At 43.3% G+C, this 18,143-nt stretch overlaps 1 protein-coding gene across 2 annotated transcripts in view; it reads left to right on the forward strand.

Annotated features, from left to right (window-relative positions):
• Positions 1-3,160, forward strand: part of LOC138569526 (rho guanine nucleotide exchange factor 3-like) — a 388,611-nt gene extending 385,451 nt beyond the window's left edge. For both annotated transcript variants that reach the window (XM_069647576.1, XM_069647577.1), the window contains one exon: positions 286-3,160. In XM_069647576.1, coding sequence (XP_069503677.1) covers positions 286-515 — 230 coding nt within the window. In that variant the 3' untranslated portion in view covers positions 516-3,160. The remainder of the gene's footprint in view (positions 1-285) is intronic.
• Positions 3,161-18,143: the final 14,983 nt, after the last annotated feature.

Below are 18,143 nucleotides of genomic sequence, written 5' to 3' on the forward strand. Positions count from 1 at the left end.
ATCTATGACCCGAGCTAAACACCCAACCCACAGGAAATCCAGTATTCACACAACTTCTGTTATCTGTGCCCTTAAGTCAATAGTCTAGGTTGTTCACCAGAACCTTTTACCTCAAGACCGAACATGCCCTAACAACAGAAATTACATCTAGCTCTGTGCCTTTCCCTACTAAACTTAAAAATGCATGCACATTGAACACGCAACGTGGAATTGAAGCCGCTGTTAATCTATGCATGGGACGTACTGAGTCTGCTGGGTGACGTGTCTTCCCTTTTCCTCTTTCAGCAAAGAACTTCTTCCGGGTCAGCTTCCGGGATCGCACAAGGGGCCAGTCGCATACACTGCAGGCCAATGACTCCTTCAACAAGCAGCAGTGGATTTCCTGCCTCCGCAGCACCATTGTTGGCTACAGGGATCGGTGTTTTACTGAGATGGAGGGACCCTTGTTGGATATGACTGACCTCAGCCTCCATGGCAACGACAAGGCGTCGGACACAGAGATGGATGATGGCTAGCGCTCAGAGTGGAGTGCAGGAGGAGGTTATGATTGTGTTCGCTTTTTGTTTTTTGTTTGTTTTTTTTTTTTTGTTTGCCAGCCAACCTCCAGGATTATTCTTTGATCAAAGCTGTGATGAAAGAACCGAGGTGCAAGATCTCTCTGGCAGTCGACTGGTTAAAAACTCAGACACATCTTTATTTATGTTATTTTTTTAAGTATATATATATATATATATATGTGTATATAAATGGATAAGCAGGGATTATCTTGAACATTAGTGGCCTTCCGGCAATATCTAAGAAGCTGCCTACCCAGCATGCACTTGTTCTGTTTTTGGATCTTGCCAAGACTTTGAACTTCAGGAAAGCTGGGCCACCTCAGCGTGTAGTGTCTATGCGGCCATTATTGGCATGTCTGCTGGACACATGAAGGAACATCACGTGATTTCTGGTTTAGCATTGGCCAGCGCTGTCTGGCCACCAAACTGAACAATTTGTTGCAATTATTCAGTGCTGTGTACTGATGTGTACTAAAGTAAGTTAATTCTCGGATTTAGCTGGATTTAACTGCTGTGGTGTAGACCCACTTTGGGCCCCAAAATGGTTCATCTGTTTTTGCACAGCGCTAAATGGAGGCCTTTGGCCCTTCCTGTACTTCATCCAGAGCATTCGAAGTGTTGATGACAGAATCCCACCATATGAATGGGAACGTTTCTGAGGATCCCAAATGAAAATTGTGTTGGGTCGATGTGGGCTTTGTTTTCATGCACATTTCTTCCCTCAGTTGCTTCTGGAAATCCTCTTGGAGTCAGTGTGTTTGTGTTGATGACACCACTGTGTTCTGTTCTGGCTATGCCTTTTTGCAGGGGGACTTTTTTATGTTGTGTTTTTTTTTTTATATTTGAATGTCACTGTTTGACTGCGGTCGGTTGCATAGAATATAGCATGCCATGCACCCGATACAAGGTCCGTCTAAAAATCAAGATTGACTTTCCAGGAAATGCTGAGGAATTTGTTTGATGTTGAGACAGCAGCCACAACTGAACACTGTGCTGTATACAAGCTATATGCATTGATTATCTGAAATCCTGCCCTTCCTTCCCTACCTCCCACCTCCTCCTCAACTTCAGTAAATATCCTGTATCCCAGGAGTGCAGTACAATTCTGGTTCACCTCCACTTTCTATTTACATCTAAACAGAACTGTCTGATGTTCAGTACTGTGGTGATTGAGTACTTTTAATTATGCTACAACTAACCATTATTTGTTTTGTATCCACAACTTGTCTTGTATTTTCCAATGTCCTTACGGTGGAGATCAACCCATTCTCCCACATGACTAATGTGCTGCAAAAGATCCACAATGAGATTTTCTGCTAAGTTTTCAAAACGATTTTTTTCAGCACACTGAATTCATTAATATTCGCTTGATTGATTTAATTCTGGTCTAAGTGAGGGGGTTCATGCTGGAGACATTGGTACTCTGGGCATTGTGGAAAACTTTTCGTTGTGCAAAATTTGGGCCACACCTTCTACAATTTGAATGTCTTGGCTGTAGACCGTGGGTGATAGTGTCAGGGTCGATGTGGTAGTTTTTACCTGGACACTTACTTTCCCCACCCAGTGACCCTCTTGTCAGATTCTGAGTTAACCTATATTATTGTAGTTCCAAATGTACACTGGTAGTCCCTCCATCTCAAGATGTCCCTAAATTGTGGTTTATGTGAGTATTTAAATAGTTGGGACAGGCTTAAAAGACTACAGTTCACTTTGAGTAGGCTTGGCTGTGCCTGCCCAATACTTATTACTGATCTGTAGTTTCATATTGTTGTGGCTAATCTGCATGCACTGTTTGTCTGATGTCCTGCATTTTTTTGGTCTGTTACGTCTGTCCAGGGAGAAGCCAGGGTTTAAGAAAATGTTAAGGATACTTAATATTACTTGTCGAAGTAAAAGTAAAAACCATCCTTGACAATGTTCATGGCTGCAAGTTATGATTGTGAGTGGCTGCTGGTGAGTTGGCTGATTTTACTCTAACCAACCAAGTCAGCAACTCGTACTGTACGAATTTGGAATTGAACCCATTTGCTCCAGCTAAGGGTGGATCAAAATAGCTCTTCAAGCTGGCCACCTACAGTGGTCTTTGTTGTGAGCTCATCACCGCTTCTCTGCTAGTATGGGGGAGACAGAGGGGCTGGTGAGATGTAGGGGACATTCAAAGTTCCATACATCACTTCTAGTCTTGGTTCTGTAGTGCACTTAAAACAAAGCAGGCGAAACAAATTTATTGATGGGTGTAACCAGTATCTTGTGCCAAATTAAGTCGTTTTTTATGTATGTTTTTTTTCATATTTGTTTTGATTTTTGGATTTTAAGCATCATGGGATCTGCAGTCTCTCTTCTCAAATATGTAAGCAACTTGCCCTGTGCTTTACACGGTATGGCCTGGTTGCCATTGTGTGCGTACATTTAAAAGAACAAGTTAAGTCTAGTAAGAATCCAAGTTCCCGGGAATGCTATTCCAGTACCAATATCTAGAGTTGCTCATTCCCTGTGAACAGGTATCGTTGCATGCAAAAGTATAGGCGTGTTGAAGCATTGGAATAATTTTACACTGTGACTTCGGTTTTGCACACTATGAAAAATAAAGATGTGGAACTTAATCTGTTGCAAATTGTTTTAATTGGATGGTCTGTGCTGCAGTGTTGGCCCTTGCAGGCAGAGATTTCTGACCTCCACCTGCTCATAACCAAAACCTCCTTCTAAAATGTTAGAGGTATCCTGTAGGTCTCATCCTCTGCTTCTTTGGGAAACCACCACATACCTGTGAGCAAATAATGTTTCTGGAAAATGTCATACAAAATCTATTAATGTCCCACAGATTGCCACCAGAGGCTTTGGAAGGGGTAAGAGGGTGAAGGCAGGAGAGGGGGGACTACACCACCCAACATGGCAGAAACGAGGGGTTATGTTGACTAGACCTCGCTCGCCTACAGAGCTGTTGAAGCTGGAGAGGACTCTGATAATGGTTCCTGGGGGCTGCGCTGTTAACAAAGGCTGGGCAATTGTCGCTGTTAACAAAGGCTGGGCAATTGTTTCTATGAAGATTTTTATTGTCTACAGCAACTGAGCTTTTGGTATGCGTGCTATTGAAATTGGTACTTGCGTGTCACGAGAAGTGATTGGAAGAGTGGGCTAAGCAGGGGCAGCGTGCAAAGGCGGAAGTAGCACTTGACGCAATACTTTGGAGTTATATGGCCACATTTATTGGCATACTGTAGACAAAATCCAACCTTTAAATGGGACACTGGTACTGTCCCGGATACCTTGCACTTTTTGATTTAAAAAGATGGATATCTACACAGTAGTTTGATTCTGAACCCAATGTTTTTATTAATTTAGTGAAGACATGTAGTCTTAATCGGTCAGCCAACACGTGTTTTGACCTCTAGGGTCCTTTTCAAGGCTGTCATTGTACATATATTTAGGAATGTGAGGATTGTGACCACTGAATAATTGTGACATATGTGGGTTAAAATCATACATGTGTATCGTGGAGCAGAAGGGGGGTGGCCCCAGATAGAATATGGCAGTCATGCAGGGATTTAACACATATTGCAGAAGCATAACCATCATATAGTGGAATTATCCATGTTTAGAGTTCAAACCAATACATTTTCAGAGGTAGTCAAGGGGGAGAGAAGGAAAGGAGGAGAAAGATATGGTTTTGGTTAGTGTCATGTTTTCTTAATTTTTTTTTTTAGGTGCACATTGCTAGCAAGGATCTGATTTTAACGCAGTGCTCCTGCAGGGTCAGATCAGCCCCTCGGCCTCTGGCCGGGCCGAAATCCTCCCTAGGAAGTGGGAGCCGGTTTCCGGCCACACCTGGGCCGGCTTGAAAAAAAAATGAAAACACATTTTATTTTTTCAATACCTTATTTTTTCTCAAAGCCTTTCATCCTTCTTAAGTCAATAAATAAGTACCAACACAGGTTGGGTGATATTGTATTCATATTTGTTCTGTAAAAAAAGTGCTATAGAATAACATATCATTTGGCCTTGGACGTCTGCTTGGAGTCACAGTAATTTGACAATATGGATCACACACACAGATATTAATGATACATATGGTGATCCATTCTTGTATGAAATGTATATCATATTGGTGAAATCATAACCATATTTTTCGTAGTGTACTTAGAAACAATGCTATTTGATGCCATTTCCTGTTTTGTCAAGTGGTGCAAGGTCGTGTTTCATCACTTCCCGGGATATCAATCACTTTGGGGTGGGGTCAAATTACATCACTTCTGATGTCATCTGAGGTCAAGGGTCGTGAGGCGAGGGATGGGCCACTTTTTTGAGGCGAAGGGTGGGCCACTTTTATTTGGATGACCAGGCCTATTTCTTGTCCCAGTCCGACCCTGTGCTCATGTACTGTTCTTACCTAAGCAAGTATAGTGTAATGACCTCTGTGGTTCCTGGGCTCGTTGTGCTGTCCAGTTTAGGCTGGAGCAAGGGTCCTATCAGACCCTTCTGGGTCTGGGCTGGAGGCTGTCTTGGTATGGCTGGGGAGAAGGTTGTATGTTTAAGTAAGGTCAATGTGTGGAGGGCTATGATAATCCCTATTAACCTGTATTTCTTGAGTCTCCCTGTGACTATGAACTGCCAGGTGAAAATGTGCCTATGCAGCGATTGTGAGAGGTGATTGGTTTTGACTATTTCGTGAACTTGCCCTTAGGTGTGGTCATATGGCCCATCATATTGTGTGGATATGTGACGATGGTGAAGGATTGTAGCTGGTACAAGCATTAGCCCTTTACTGTGGTCATAGTGTCGCTAGTTTTTATTGGAGATGCAAGATGCTTGTGTGCTAGCCTTCCCCTAGCTCCTGGTACTATTAGTTGCTGTTGCAAACCTATTTGTGGTTGGTACAGTGTGCACGCCTTGGGCATCTGTTGAGGGGTTCCATGGTGCAGTGAGTCAGGGGGCCCGGGCCAGAGTGAAGGTACTGTTGCACAAGTTACAAATTGGTGCCGTATCTTGGTATAACGAGCCCATGTTTGGACATGCGAGTATCAGACCGTTTAAGGCCCATGCATTTAGCAGATTTAATCCTTCAGAGAGTTTATGGCATGCACAGTGAGCCGGGTGCTGGTAGGAGTGGGGAGTGATGGATCGGGTATCTTTAAAAGCAAAAGGAAATATTGACACGGAGTACCACAAAAGGAAATGCACCAAACACGGGCTATAAAGATTCACAGCTCTTTAGTCTACTGCGCAGTTACAAAGAAACAAATTCAGATAGCTATCTGGCCCTCAATACATCACAATGAGTACCAGCCCTTCAGTGTGAGGAGTGAGAGGTACTCGACATCTAGACACTCGCATATTTAGACAATTTAGTAATAATGTCCTTCCCCTCTGCAAGTTAATAATTTGTGGTCTAGAGTTCGTGCCAAGTTCACTCATGGCTCATACAACAATATGCACAAGGATTACGTTGGTTTACATTACAGACAAGTTACAATGGCAAAGTGTATTCCAGGATTTAGCAGTAAGCCTTAGCACATATCCCTTCAAAATGTGTTTCAGCCAGTGTCCACTCTCGCCGTTTGCATTACATTGTCCTCGATGTATGTTCGTGGATGAGGCTTGTTGGTGCAGACAATCCTAAGACCACAAGTCATGTATGGGACAAGGTCTCATTACCCAGTCTAAACATTCGGCCTGCGGATAGTCTAACCATTAACTTGGTCACAAAGGTCGGGAAGGCTTGGTTACAAGTTGGAAACACAGTCCACCATTTTAGAACACACAACTACATATGAACAGAAGTCAAAATGGCGGATGATCCTAAAATGGTGGCGAAGTCTATCTAAAATCGTGATTTTCTCCGCAGAGCGACTGGGTTTAGGCCGATATATATTAGAAAGGAGGCACAATATGATTTCCCGTTTAACATAACCGTCGTGGTTTACCTCGTATTTGCTGCTTGTCACAATGTGCTTGCACTCCTAATGGGGCGACTGGGGCTGTAGTCAGGCCATCGATGCATGCGTCACTTTGCCAACACCACCAGAGTATGCACGCATGCAGCATTTATAGTGTACATAGCGTGCATGCCCAATATATGGAGTAGTATGGCACTACAGCCCCAGTCGCCCCATTAGGAGTGCAAGCACATCGCGATGAACAGCAAATAAGAGGTAAGCCACGGTGGGTACCCGATCCATCACTTCCCTCGCCTACCGGCCCTCGGCTCGCTGCGCATGCTATAAACTCTCATAAGGATTACATCTGCTAAATACACAACTTAATGGTCCGATACTCGCATGTCCAAACATGAGCTTGTTGTACCAAGATACAGCACCAATTTGGAACTTGTGCAACAGTACCTTCACTCTGGCCTAGGCACCACTGACTCACTGCCCCATGGAACCCCTCACCAGATGGCTGCGGCGCACACTGTACCAACCACAAATAGGTTAGTGACGGCAACTAATAGTACCGGGGGCTTAGGGCAGACTAGCGCACAAGGATCTTGCATCGCCAACAAACACGATGGACACTATGACCACGGTACAGGGCTAAAGCTTGTACCCGCTACAATCCTTCACCATCATCATGTTTCCACACCACATGATGTGCCATATGACCACGCCTAAGGGCAAGGTCACATAGTAGTTAAAACCAATCACCTATCTCAATCGCTGCACAGGCACATTTTCACCTGACACTTCATGGGCACAGGGAGACTCGAGAAATATGGGCTAATAGGGATTATCACAGCCCTCCGCACATTGACCTTAAACATACAACCTTCTCCCCTGCCTAACAGGACATCCTTCAGCCCATACTTGGAGGGCTGATATGACCATTGCTCCAGCCTAAACAGGACAGCACAACCAGCCCCCAGGAACCATGGAGGGCATTACACTATACTTGCTTGTGTAAGAACAGTACATGAGCACTGTGTTAAAATCAGATCCTTGCTAGCAGTATGCACCTAATAAAACATGACACTAACCAAAAACACTTCTTTCTCCTCCTTTCCTTCTCTCCCACTTGACTACCTCTGAACACGTTTTGCACTGCACTCTAAACATGGACGATTATACTATATGATGGTTATGTTTTTGCAATGTGTTCAATCACTGTGTGACTGACGTACTCTTATCTGGTATGGCAAATGGGGCTGCCCCTCTTCTGCTCCTCGAAACACATGTATGATTTTAACCCACATATGTCACATTTATTCACTGGTCACAATCCTCACTTTCCTGCATGTATGTACAATGACAGCCTTGAAAAGGACCCTAGAGTTCGAAACACGTGTTGGTTGACCGATTAACACTTCACTAGATTAATAAAACCACATTGCGGGGTTCAGAATCAAACTACGGTGTAGAGATCCATTTTTTTCAATCAAAAAGTGCAAGATATCAGGGACTTTACCACATTCACTCTACCCAAAGAGCAGGTGTGGGCACCACCTCCACCCACCCGTGACCATGCTGCTACATAACCAACTCAATGAATTTATAGAGCGAAGCTCAAGGATAGTTTCAGTCTAGGATCCAACCTCCATTCTGTTTAAATGTGAAACATCAACCTTACAATCCGAAAATACAAGCACAATATTAAAATTTGATAGTTGGCCCATTTACCCCACCACCTGGGTGGTGCACGGCGTTGAGGCCCACCAATTATGCCTGGCTGTCATGGCTTCTTTGAGGGTGGCACTCGGAGGCCTCCTGATTTCTTGCCTATACCGACTGCCTCCTGAGACTCCTACTGGCCTGAACCCAGGCCCCCCCCACGCCACCACCCACCTCCCCCCAGTGAGAGTCGGCCAGCCCTCAATACTGGCCTATCCCAGGCACTGGTGTCCCTGGAAGGGGCAAGTCACTGTCCATATTTTCCTCCAACACCTGACACCACCCCACCCCCAATCTTGTAGAATGGGTTGGATGGTAAAACAAACTCCATTGGCGGCATTTTGGAGGGCGTGGAGCATGACCAGTGGCGGGTACACCGAGGAGGGGGTAAGCCGATGCGTTCCCCCTCTTCGGGCTGTCCTTAAATGCCAGTTTTCCCGCTGTTGGCTCATCCCCACTCCCTGACCCAACCATACCTACTATAACCATACTTAAAAGGGTGGCGAGCCATCCCGTATTTTGTGGGTATTTCCTGTTTTGATGGGTTTTGTCCCGTGGCCCGCATACACCCTCTGCGGAATGCAAAAGAGTTTGCTTCGGCCCGGGCTTGATCAATGCCTTTTCAGCTACTAGCTTACACTTTAGTTTGGTAGTTGGCGCTCAGGGCAGCAGAGCGCTTGGCTCTAGCAGGGGTCTCTGCAGCATCTTAACACATTGCTCTGTGTCAACGGAGCATTAAATTGCGAGCAATTAGAGATTAATGGGAGGGGGGTCTATTAGCAGGGACTTTTGTTCTTTAAGCAATGCGAATGGTGGTGTTGAGAAATGGGAAAGTGCATAATGCAGCATGCAGTGAAATTTGTAAAACCAACCTCTTAACTGTGCTGCAAACGAGACGAGTACAAACAGTTTATCCGCTTCAAGCGGACCCATGTTATACCAAGCAATAGCTGTGCAGAAGTGAGCAGCAAGGAAAGCATGTCTTTTATGCACCCCAGTTTACATGAGTTCTGTTGCGAAATGCCATGTCATAGATAATTTACAGCGCCATGCTATGTATATGGTTTTCTGTGAAAACATGCATACTTTTTGTATTTCATGCTTGTAAATTCGAACTTTGACCTTACAAGACCACAAACTGTACTCACTGAAAGGAAACATTCCTACCAACTTTATCCTTTTGTTTTCAGGACGAGGGTTGCTGTGCAGCAGCATGTTTTTTCAGTTGGTTTAGGATAACTCTTTCCTGGTAGAAACAGAACATCTCCTAAACTATTCTTATTATTAGTATGTGCATTTGTGAGACCCACACAATTAACAGCTTTAGACATAAATATTTGATTGCGCTTGGTCTGGTCTGTGCTCACTTCTTTGCAGCAACATTCTCAGCACTCTTGTGCAGCGATTCCTTGCAGCTCCAAATAGAAGTTTTTACAAGATGGTGTGAGTGCATGAAACAAAATTGGGGAGCTTAAGGCTAAGTTGAATGAATGCATTGTCGCAAACCCTCCTTTTAGCCTTAGCCAAGCAATTTCTTTTTATACATCATCAAATGCATGTATATCGATATTCACACATTTCCGAATTTTGATATCCTGCATAATTAGTGCATTTGTCACATTCCCAGGGGACAAGCGCTCAGGTTGTAAGTGTTCCAGAGCTCTTGAACAGCACTGGCATAGCGTAGATCCTAAGGTAGGTAAGCATTGTTTGCTGCAACAGCAGCAGAGAATGGCAACAGTGATCATATTGAGGATAGAAAGTGTCTTCCAACACCATGTGGTAAACCAATTCCAAGCCCAGATACGGATGTCCCAGCTAAATTCGTTAACATGAATTTCAGACTCCAATGTGTGTAATCTCTTAATATCCTGAAACACAGTAAGGGAGTAGTCTGCTACGTAAATGCAGCAAGCTGAGCCTACCATTTTGTAACCCCCTCCCCCCCCTCCTCTTTCAGCTAACTTTGTGTCCAATACCATCCTATTCTGAAGTGCAACCAGCCTAATAGCTCTCTGTTCTAATGTCATATTGAATAGTATATCGGTCGTCTCATTAATTGTTCTTTCTAACACTTGTGCCAACCTTCTGATGTCTCTGGAGTTTATTGCCGGTCCCCAAAAGGGAACTATCGCTTTTGACACGTCTCCTATTAATTGGCCAGTTGTATTGTCATTGATATCCCTTCTAGAACGGGGTTTCAATATTTCTAAAAGTTGATGTCAAGTAAACCCCTGGTAACAGTATCCCCAAGTAACCTGTTCCTTTCCAATCTTTGGGTAACCATGGATATGCTTGCTTCCCACAGACAAAGTAAATTGATCCCCCAATGCGCAAGGGCCTTGTTTCGTTCACCAAAACTGCAGTAGTCCTACATTTGTCATGTACCTAGAACCTTCCTTACCATGGCAGGATTATTAATTGTGTATGCTGGAGGAGTTGCTTCCCTATTCCCTACTGGTGACATTCAAAACAATATCATTGATTGGTTTGGCCTAGAATTCCTATCTGAACGTTTGGTAGAGGCAGTGTTGGTAGTGCTCCTGTTAGCAAACACTGAGCATCCCAAAGGTAGTAGCACCTGCTGATCAAAAGAATTTATATATGTCCCATCAAAGGTACCTGTGATACTGTCATTCCATCTACCAAAAAATATTTCCCTAAAGGATGCATAGCAAGCAGTGGACAATGGGCGAGGATGTGTAGCGCATCGTAACCCTTTCTCACCATATTGTGGAAGGTGGGAACATAACCAACAATTGGTTTTGCTCAGTATTCCTTGAGTATCATTCATTATTCTTATGAAGGTGTTCTTGAACACACAGAGGGATATCTCAATATCAAGGGGACGAAGTGTGTATGTGTGTACATAGAAGGGAGACATGGTAGTGGAGCTGACCATAGGCAATCGTGAGATAAAGGGGCATTAAGGCCTCTGGTAGGGCTTCAGGCCATTTTAGCTGGCTGTGTGCACATATCTTAGCTAACTTGTTATTTAGGGTACAGCTGTCTCTTAACTAAGCCTGCTGATTGGGGATGGTTCATGGAATGACATTTCTTGCTTATCTGTAATCCCTCACACATGCTTGGTGACTGAAGTGCGAACCATTATCTGACCAGATCACCCTTGGTAAACCAAAACAGGGAAAGTACTCTTAGCATTACTTTTTGCTGTTGACATTACATTATCTTTCAGAGGGAAAGATTTGACCCATTTGCTAAATGCACAAACTACCACTAGAACGTATTTAATGTTGTCATCTTTCCATCTCAATGAAATCAAAGTTTATTACCTCGAAGTACATGGAAGGTGGACCAAAGCTTCCCTTAGGTACTGGTGATCCTTTCCCAATGTTATGTTGCAAACAGATCATGCATTTCTTGACGAGGCATCCTGCTATTTTGGGTATGTCGGAGTTCCTCCATACCAGGTCTAGGTGTTTACAAATGCCTTTTGCGCTTATGTGGGCTTGGCCATGGGCACTATAGCTTGTACAAATGCATTAGGTAGCATCCATCTGTCATGGTCAACCCAACAACCTTCCTCATTTACGCGGGCTGGTGCCGATCCCCACTTTTTGAATTCTTCAGGTGTGGCCTTGGCCTGAATCTTTAACACTGCTAATGCCATCTTCCATTATCCCACTCTGTGGCCCATCTAGCAGGACCCAATACATACATTCCAGACTGTAGGTATGTGGCTGTTTGTTTGGCAATTCCAGTCTGCGAAAGCATTACTTTTCCCAGTACTATCAGTGATTTTCTGGTGGGCTGCGCATTTCATTATTGCTAGCTGTATATAGGTAATGCTAGTGCTGATAAAAGCTGCCCTATCAAGGGCCCATGCTGAATCTTGGTGCCATGGGATGTCAGAAATGGCATTTCGCCGATAGTTTTTGAAAATTGTGAGCTACACAGGCATGCTGGTAGTCTGTATAAATATTTACTTTCAACCCTTGTGATGCCTCACAAGTTCGAGTCGGGGCAATTGTCTCTGCTGCTTGGGCGGAGTTATAAGGAATCCTCATAGTTTCTACCACTGTCTAGTGTGGTGATTTAATAGGCAGCAGTAGAAGTGCCATCTGGAAGTTTAAAGCAAGAACCATCACAAAATATTTCTCCATCTGAGGATGGCAGAGGTGTGTCAGTCAAATTGATTCTCCCTTTTGTTTAATTTTCGGTGATAAAGATGCACTCCTGATTGGTATCAGGAATGGTACTAACCTCTAGGGGAGGTAACAGTTCAGCTGGGTTTAATGTTTTACATCGTTTAATTGTGATGTGAGGTGCAAACAAAAGGAGCTTGTATCAAGTTAAGTGAGCAGATGTGAGATGCTGTGTTTGCGTTCTGTTCAATAGTGTCTACTGAGTGAGGCACCATGACGGTTAAGGAGTGACCCAAAACCATGCCTTCGCTCTGTTTCACTGATGCAGCGGCAGCAGCCACAGCTTCAAGACATTTTGGCAAAGCACATGTAACAGGGTCCAACTTGGAGGAAATAAAAACGCACAAACCTGTTCTCTCCCCCATGTTCCTGCGTTCAAACAGCCAAAGCACAACCATCTCTTTCATGCACAAATAACACAAACTCCTTAGTGTAATTTGGTGTGCCCAACACTAACCCGGAGCAATTTTGAGCATATGAAAAGTAGAGCTACAACTTTTTTCGTTGGTGCTAACAATGGCTTAAAGAAAAGGGAGAAATTCGGAATCCATTGCCTGCAATAGGAGCTCATCCCAAAGTTCTAACCTAGGTTTGTGTGTTTGGAACTGGCACGTCAGAGAGAGCCTGTATTCTTTCTGGTGCAAGACGCCTACCCTCCTTCGACAGGAGGCATCCTAAATAGGTAAACTCCTGTTGACAACATTGGAATTTCTTCAAAGAAGCCTTCTGATTGTAGTTGGCAAAGTGTGTTAACAACAACACAATGCTCTCCTTCCAAGCTTCCTCAGAATCTGCAGCAATAAGTAACTCGTCAATGTACTGTATCAATGTGCAAGATGAAAGTAATTCTTAAGTGTCCAGTTGTTCCTCGAGGGCTCTACTATAAATGCTTGGGCTTTCAGTGTATCCTTGAGGTATTCTAGTGAATGTAAACGATAACGCTCCCAGAGTAAATGTGAATAAGTACCTACTGTCAGCATGTATCGGTATGCTGAAAAATGCATTCTTTAAATCTACCACAGAAAAATGAGTGGCCTGGGCAGGAATCCTAGTCAAAATAGTTGTGATGTCAGGCACAATGGGAAATTGGGGACAGACACATTTGTATATGGCCCGTAAATCAATTACAAAATGGTAAGTCTGTTCGGTGTCACCCTTCTTGTAAACAGGAAGTATGGGACTGTTAAAAGTGCTACCTGTAATCCGTTCAATGACACCTGGATGTACAAGATCTGAAATTATCATTTTCAGTGCAGCTTCTCTGTCCAGTGAAACCTTGTATTGGTATGCGCAGTAATGTCACATTTTGCTTCAACTATAGGAGCCGTACTGGTTCAACATTGAGTATTCCCACGTCATTCTCGCTAAGGGCCCATAAATAAGTGGGTACACTTTGCAATTCACTGGGTGGTGGGAGTGTGAACAACTGAGATGTAGAAGTGTGCTACAGTGAAATAGTCAAATATAAACCATCGGGTGAACAGTAAATAACGGCATATAACTTCTTCAGTAAATTCAAGCTTAACAGGTTTTCACCACAGTTGTCAATAGAAAAGGACATGCATCAGTGAATGGTCCCTGAGAAATGGGCACCGGTTTGGAGACCAGACTTATTACAGGTGTGCCAGCAAACCCTACAGAAACATTTTGTTGCCCTGACCGAGGAATATGTGGAACCGATAGGTGATCAATGGAGTACTTCTGTGCACCATTATCACCTAGAAATGTGTGTGGCCTATGCCCAACTTTCATTGTAATATAGGGTCCTTGTTGATTGATTGGGGTAGGTTCCAGCCCGTTTTGGGCTGTGCAAGCCAAAGAATGTGTCGTCAGATGTGTAGTCCTCGGAAAAATAATTCCGCGAGGGAGTGCTATCGAAATGTTTTCGGGGTTAGCCAGGTGTTGTGTGTCTGTATTTTCTGTATTATTGCTGAACTGTGGAGGCTGGAAAAACGGGCTTCTAGTTGGTCCCTGCATGCCATTACTACGTCCTCTTTCTCGTCTTGCGTACATATTGTTTCCCTTCTGCTGGAGTATTGGGCATGGCGCCCTCCAGTGGCCTTCCTGCTTGCAGTAGGCCCACTGGTCCTCATTCATCATCAGTGTGTGGCATCACCTGTCCCCTATTTTGGCTATAGCCTTGCGGTCCCCTAACTACCTGCTGTGACACCATAGCCTCAGATCATTTTTTTCTTTCCTTTCCTTCTCATTGTTAACTCTGTTCTCATAATACTGAGCCATGAGCAGTATCTCGGAAGGTGTCTTTGTTTGCCAGGCACTCTCTGAAGCTGTGATTTGAGACTGAATTTCAGGCAAGGGAGCACGTACAAACTGCAACAGTCTCTTTCCTGATTCAGTGCTCAAATCTTATCTGCTGTAGACTGCAAATCCCTGCTCAAATCTATTTTTAAAAAACTCTGTTGCCGCCTCATATTTTCCCTGGATGCAGGCTGTTAATTTGTCCCATATAAGCCTTTCTCTACTACTAAAGTCTTAAGTTTAGAATGATGGGGTTAGGTAATGCTAATATTTTCTCTGAAGGTTTCTCACCTGCTTTTCTCTGTATGTTGGCAGCCATGGGTTCAGAATAAATGAGTCGGGTGTAGAGGTGCACTCGGTTCATTGGATGGATTTTTTAAGTGATTGGTGAAAGATCAATGCATTTCTGTTTGGCTTCCCGGTGCTCCCTATTGGATCTGTGCTACCGGATCAGAACAGTATGAGGAAGATGGGCACCTCAAACCTAACGAGGTACAAATAGGGACACTCACATTAACTATCAAGTTGGATCAAGGCATAAATTAGTTTCCAAAAATTGATTAGCAGATTTTGCTAATACATTTTTTGTATTAGCAATTTTGTACTAATGTCACCAGAATTGCACCCCCAAGTAGAATTATCAAGAATGCATAAATGATTCCTATGTACCTCTGAAGTATAGGTATTATAGTGGGTACTCCCAAATTTTTTGTTAACGGGGGGTCAGGTCTGTAAACAGGGAGAGTAAGGGGAAATAGAAACACAAAAGGCAGACTGACTACCCCTCTCTCAAGGTCTGGCAACACAACAGGTACAGGTGCTGAGAAGCTGGCATATATATATATACAACTATTGTTTTAGAAGAGACAGTTGGTGTACAAAAACCGTAATGCAGATATCAATAAATCTCTTTAATCGTTTAAGATAAAATTTCATAGAAAAAATATACACTTTATAGGCTTTATCATATCCCACTCATTCCATTCATACCAATTCACTCATTCTGTGGCATCCGGGTTCGGCAATTGACATTTTTCTTAACACATATTAGTTATTTTTAATATGTATGACAATTGGAAAACACACAATTGGATTTTCTATAGGTCGACATATGTTTCGGCCCCTTTTTTTCATAGTCCCATCGTTGTCTACGGTGGTCTAAATAGTCAATGTTGGGCCATCTTCAGGACAGTGATGATTTAGTAAAAGCTTAACGTCTTCACCCTTTTTCCATATGAAAAGCCAAATCTATAAACATAAGTTAAAAACAAATTACAAAGTGTACTGGTCTGGTCTCTTTGAATTAATCTCACGGTGATGGCTAAATAACTATGCCAGAAAATATGCACCTACCTGTGGCCGAGAACGTAGTTGTGGACCACGGAGAAGAAATAAAAACATGGAGGGTATTTTCTGTAATACCCTAGTCTATCTCCCTAATGAAAGGAGACAAGACAATGCGGTAAATTACTTGTTGTAAGTTGAGTCTGTTGCTATATGGCTGCAGAGCATTTTGTATTAAATTGGCATTGCAGAGCAACCTAACAGATACCTTTTCACAGGTGGGTGGAGCTTCAAATCTCTTTATCCCCATCTCATTTCGTGGGCAAGTTTCAAGAGGGACTTGCTTCCTTCGACACTTTAGCACGAGGTGTCTGTAAAAGAGAGGTGTTCAATAAATTACCTTCCTCAAGTCTAATTTCACATTACGTTGAATAGGAAAGTCTCAATTAAATGTGGTGGGAATGCATGGGCTAGTCACAAGGCTGCACTCACTTTCAGAGCTAAGATCTAAATTTCGGAGAGAGGCATTTTAGTGTTTGTGTCTATCTATCACAAGGCAGCCTCGAACATCAGTTGCCTGTTACACAACGCGGATTAGCTAGACCGCTACGTGTAATTTAACTGGTAGTATTGGCGTACCTCCCGGGCGGTTCTCTTTGCTGAATGGCCGAATCTGTAAATAGATTGCTAATGGCGACTCTGTAAAAGGGTGCTGTTCCTCACTTTTCTGGTTCATTGAAACAAAACAGCAGGGTACCTCGGGTAGCGTCTGCTGAATTGTGAGTAAGTGGCATGGGCTTTTGTTCGCAGCTTTATGAACAAGCGCTGTTTCTCACCTTTATAATTAGTTGGGACGAAGCAGCGAGGTTGCTCGAGCGGCGTCTGCTGACTTGTGAATGAGTCGCGTTCGAGAGGGGGAGGGGCTGATGCTATTTAAAGATCACGTGTTGCCCAAGAAAACGTGCACCTACGCGTTGCTGACAATGCAAGTTATTTGTAGGTTACATCTCCCAGCAAGCCAGGATTGAATCACGGACGCTAGCTGGGACTTCAATAAAACTTGTCTTTCAACAGGTGTCTTAATTTTAAAATTTAAATAGCAGGAGCTACGCAATGTCTTAGTGATAATGTATCGACTTCACAATAATACCACTTATGACAAATGAGTGCATCGTAGTTGTGTAAGATCACAGACAAAAGTGTAGTGTAGTTACAATTGTCAGAAGAACGACAGCACGGTATCATGTAAAATAAGCTGTATATGTTTATTTTATTTACTGATGTATCACCACATATTGCGAAATGAAAACCAGGGTCACAATGCCCTTTGGTATAGGTGTAATATTAAGATACTATAAGTAAATCCCCTCGCAATGCTATGGAGACAGTGGACTCAAAAATGGAGCTATTCAAAGAAAAGCACTCCATTCGATGGCTATATTTAGTCCATTTTGGACTGTTTTCAGATTGTAGATCCACTTTTGTTCCGCTTGGGTCAGGATTTTATCTTTGTTCCCATTGCGGCGAGAGATTTGTATAACTTGAATGACGCACCAGAGAAAATCTGTGCATTTGTGTTGTTTTTTGGAAAAATGGGCTACTAGTGGTTTATTTTCAACTGCGTTACGAATGCAGGATTTGTGCTCATTTATCCGTTGGCGGACAGGTCGTTTGGTTTTGCCTATGTATACCATATCACATGGACATATAATGGCATATACCACCCAAGGTGTGAGACAGTTAGTGAACTCTTTCAGCTGGATGGTCCGGTGACATAAAGTAATTTGTTTCAGAGTGGTTGTCTGTGCACAGACGGAACAATGTCCGCACCGATGATGGCCAGTTAAAGGCGGTAGGCCCCACAATGTTGTTTGTGCAAATTTCTGAGATTTAACGGGTAGGTACGAGTGTACCAAATTATCTTTAATGTTGGATTGCCTTTTAAATGCAAACCTTGGAGTTGAAGGGGTAAAGTCAACCTAAGGTATCTGTTAGGTTGCTCTGCAATGCCAATTTAATACAAAATGCTCTGCAGCCATATAGCAACAGACTCCACTTACAAGGAGTAATTTACCGCGTTGTCTTGTCTCCTTTCATTAGGGAGATAGACTAGGGTAATACAGAAAATACCCTCCATGTTTTTATTTCTTCTCCGTGGTCCACAACTACGTTCTCGGCCACAGGTAGGTGCATATTTTCTGGCATAGTTATTTAGCCATCACCGTGAGATTAATTCAAAGAGACCAGACCGGTACACTTTGTAATTTGTTTTTAAC

This window comes from Ambystoma mexicanum, chromosome 2q (genome assembly GCF_040938575.1).
Source record: "Ambystoma mexicanum isolate Mex_15411 chromosome 2q, UKY_AmexF1_1, whole genome shotgun sequence".
NCBI classification, from domain to species: domain Eukaryota; kingdom Metazoa; phylum Chordata; class Amphibia; order Caudata; family Ambystomatidae; genus Ambystoma; species Ambystoma mexicanum.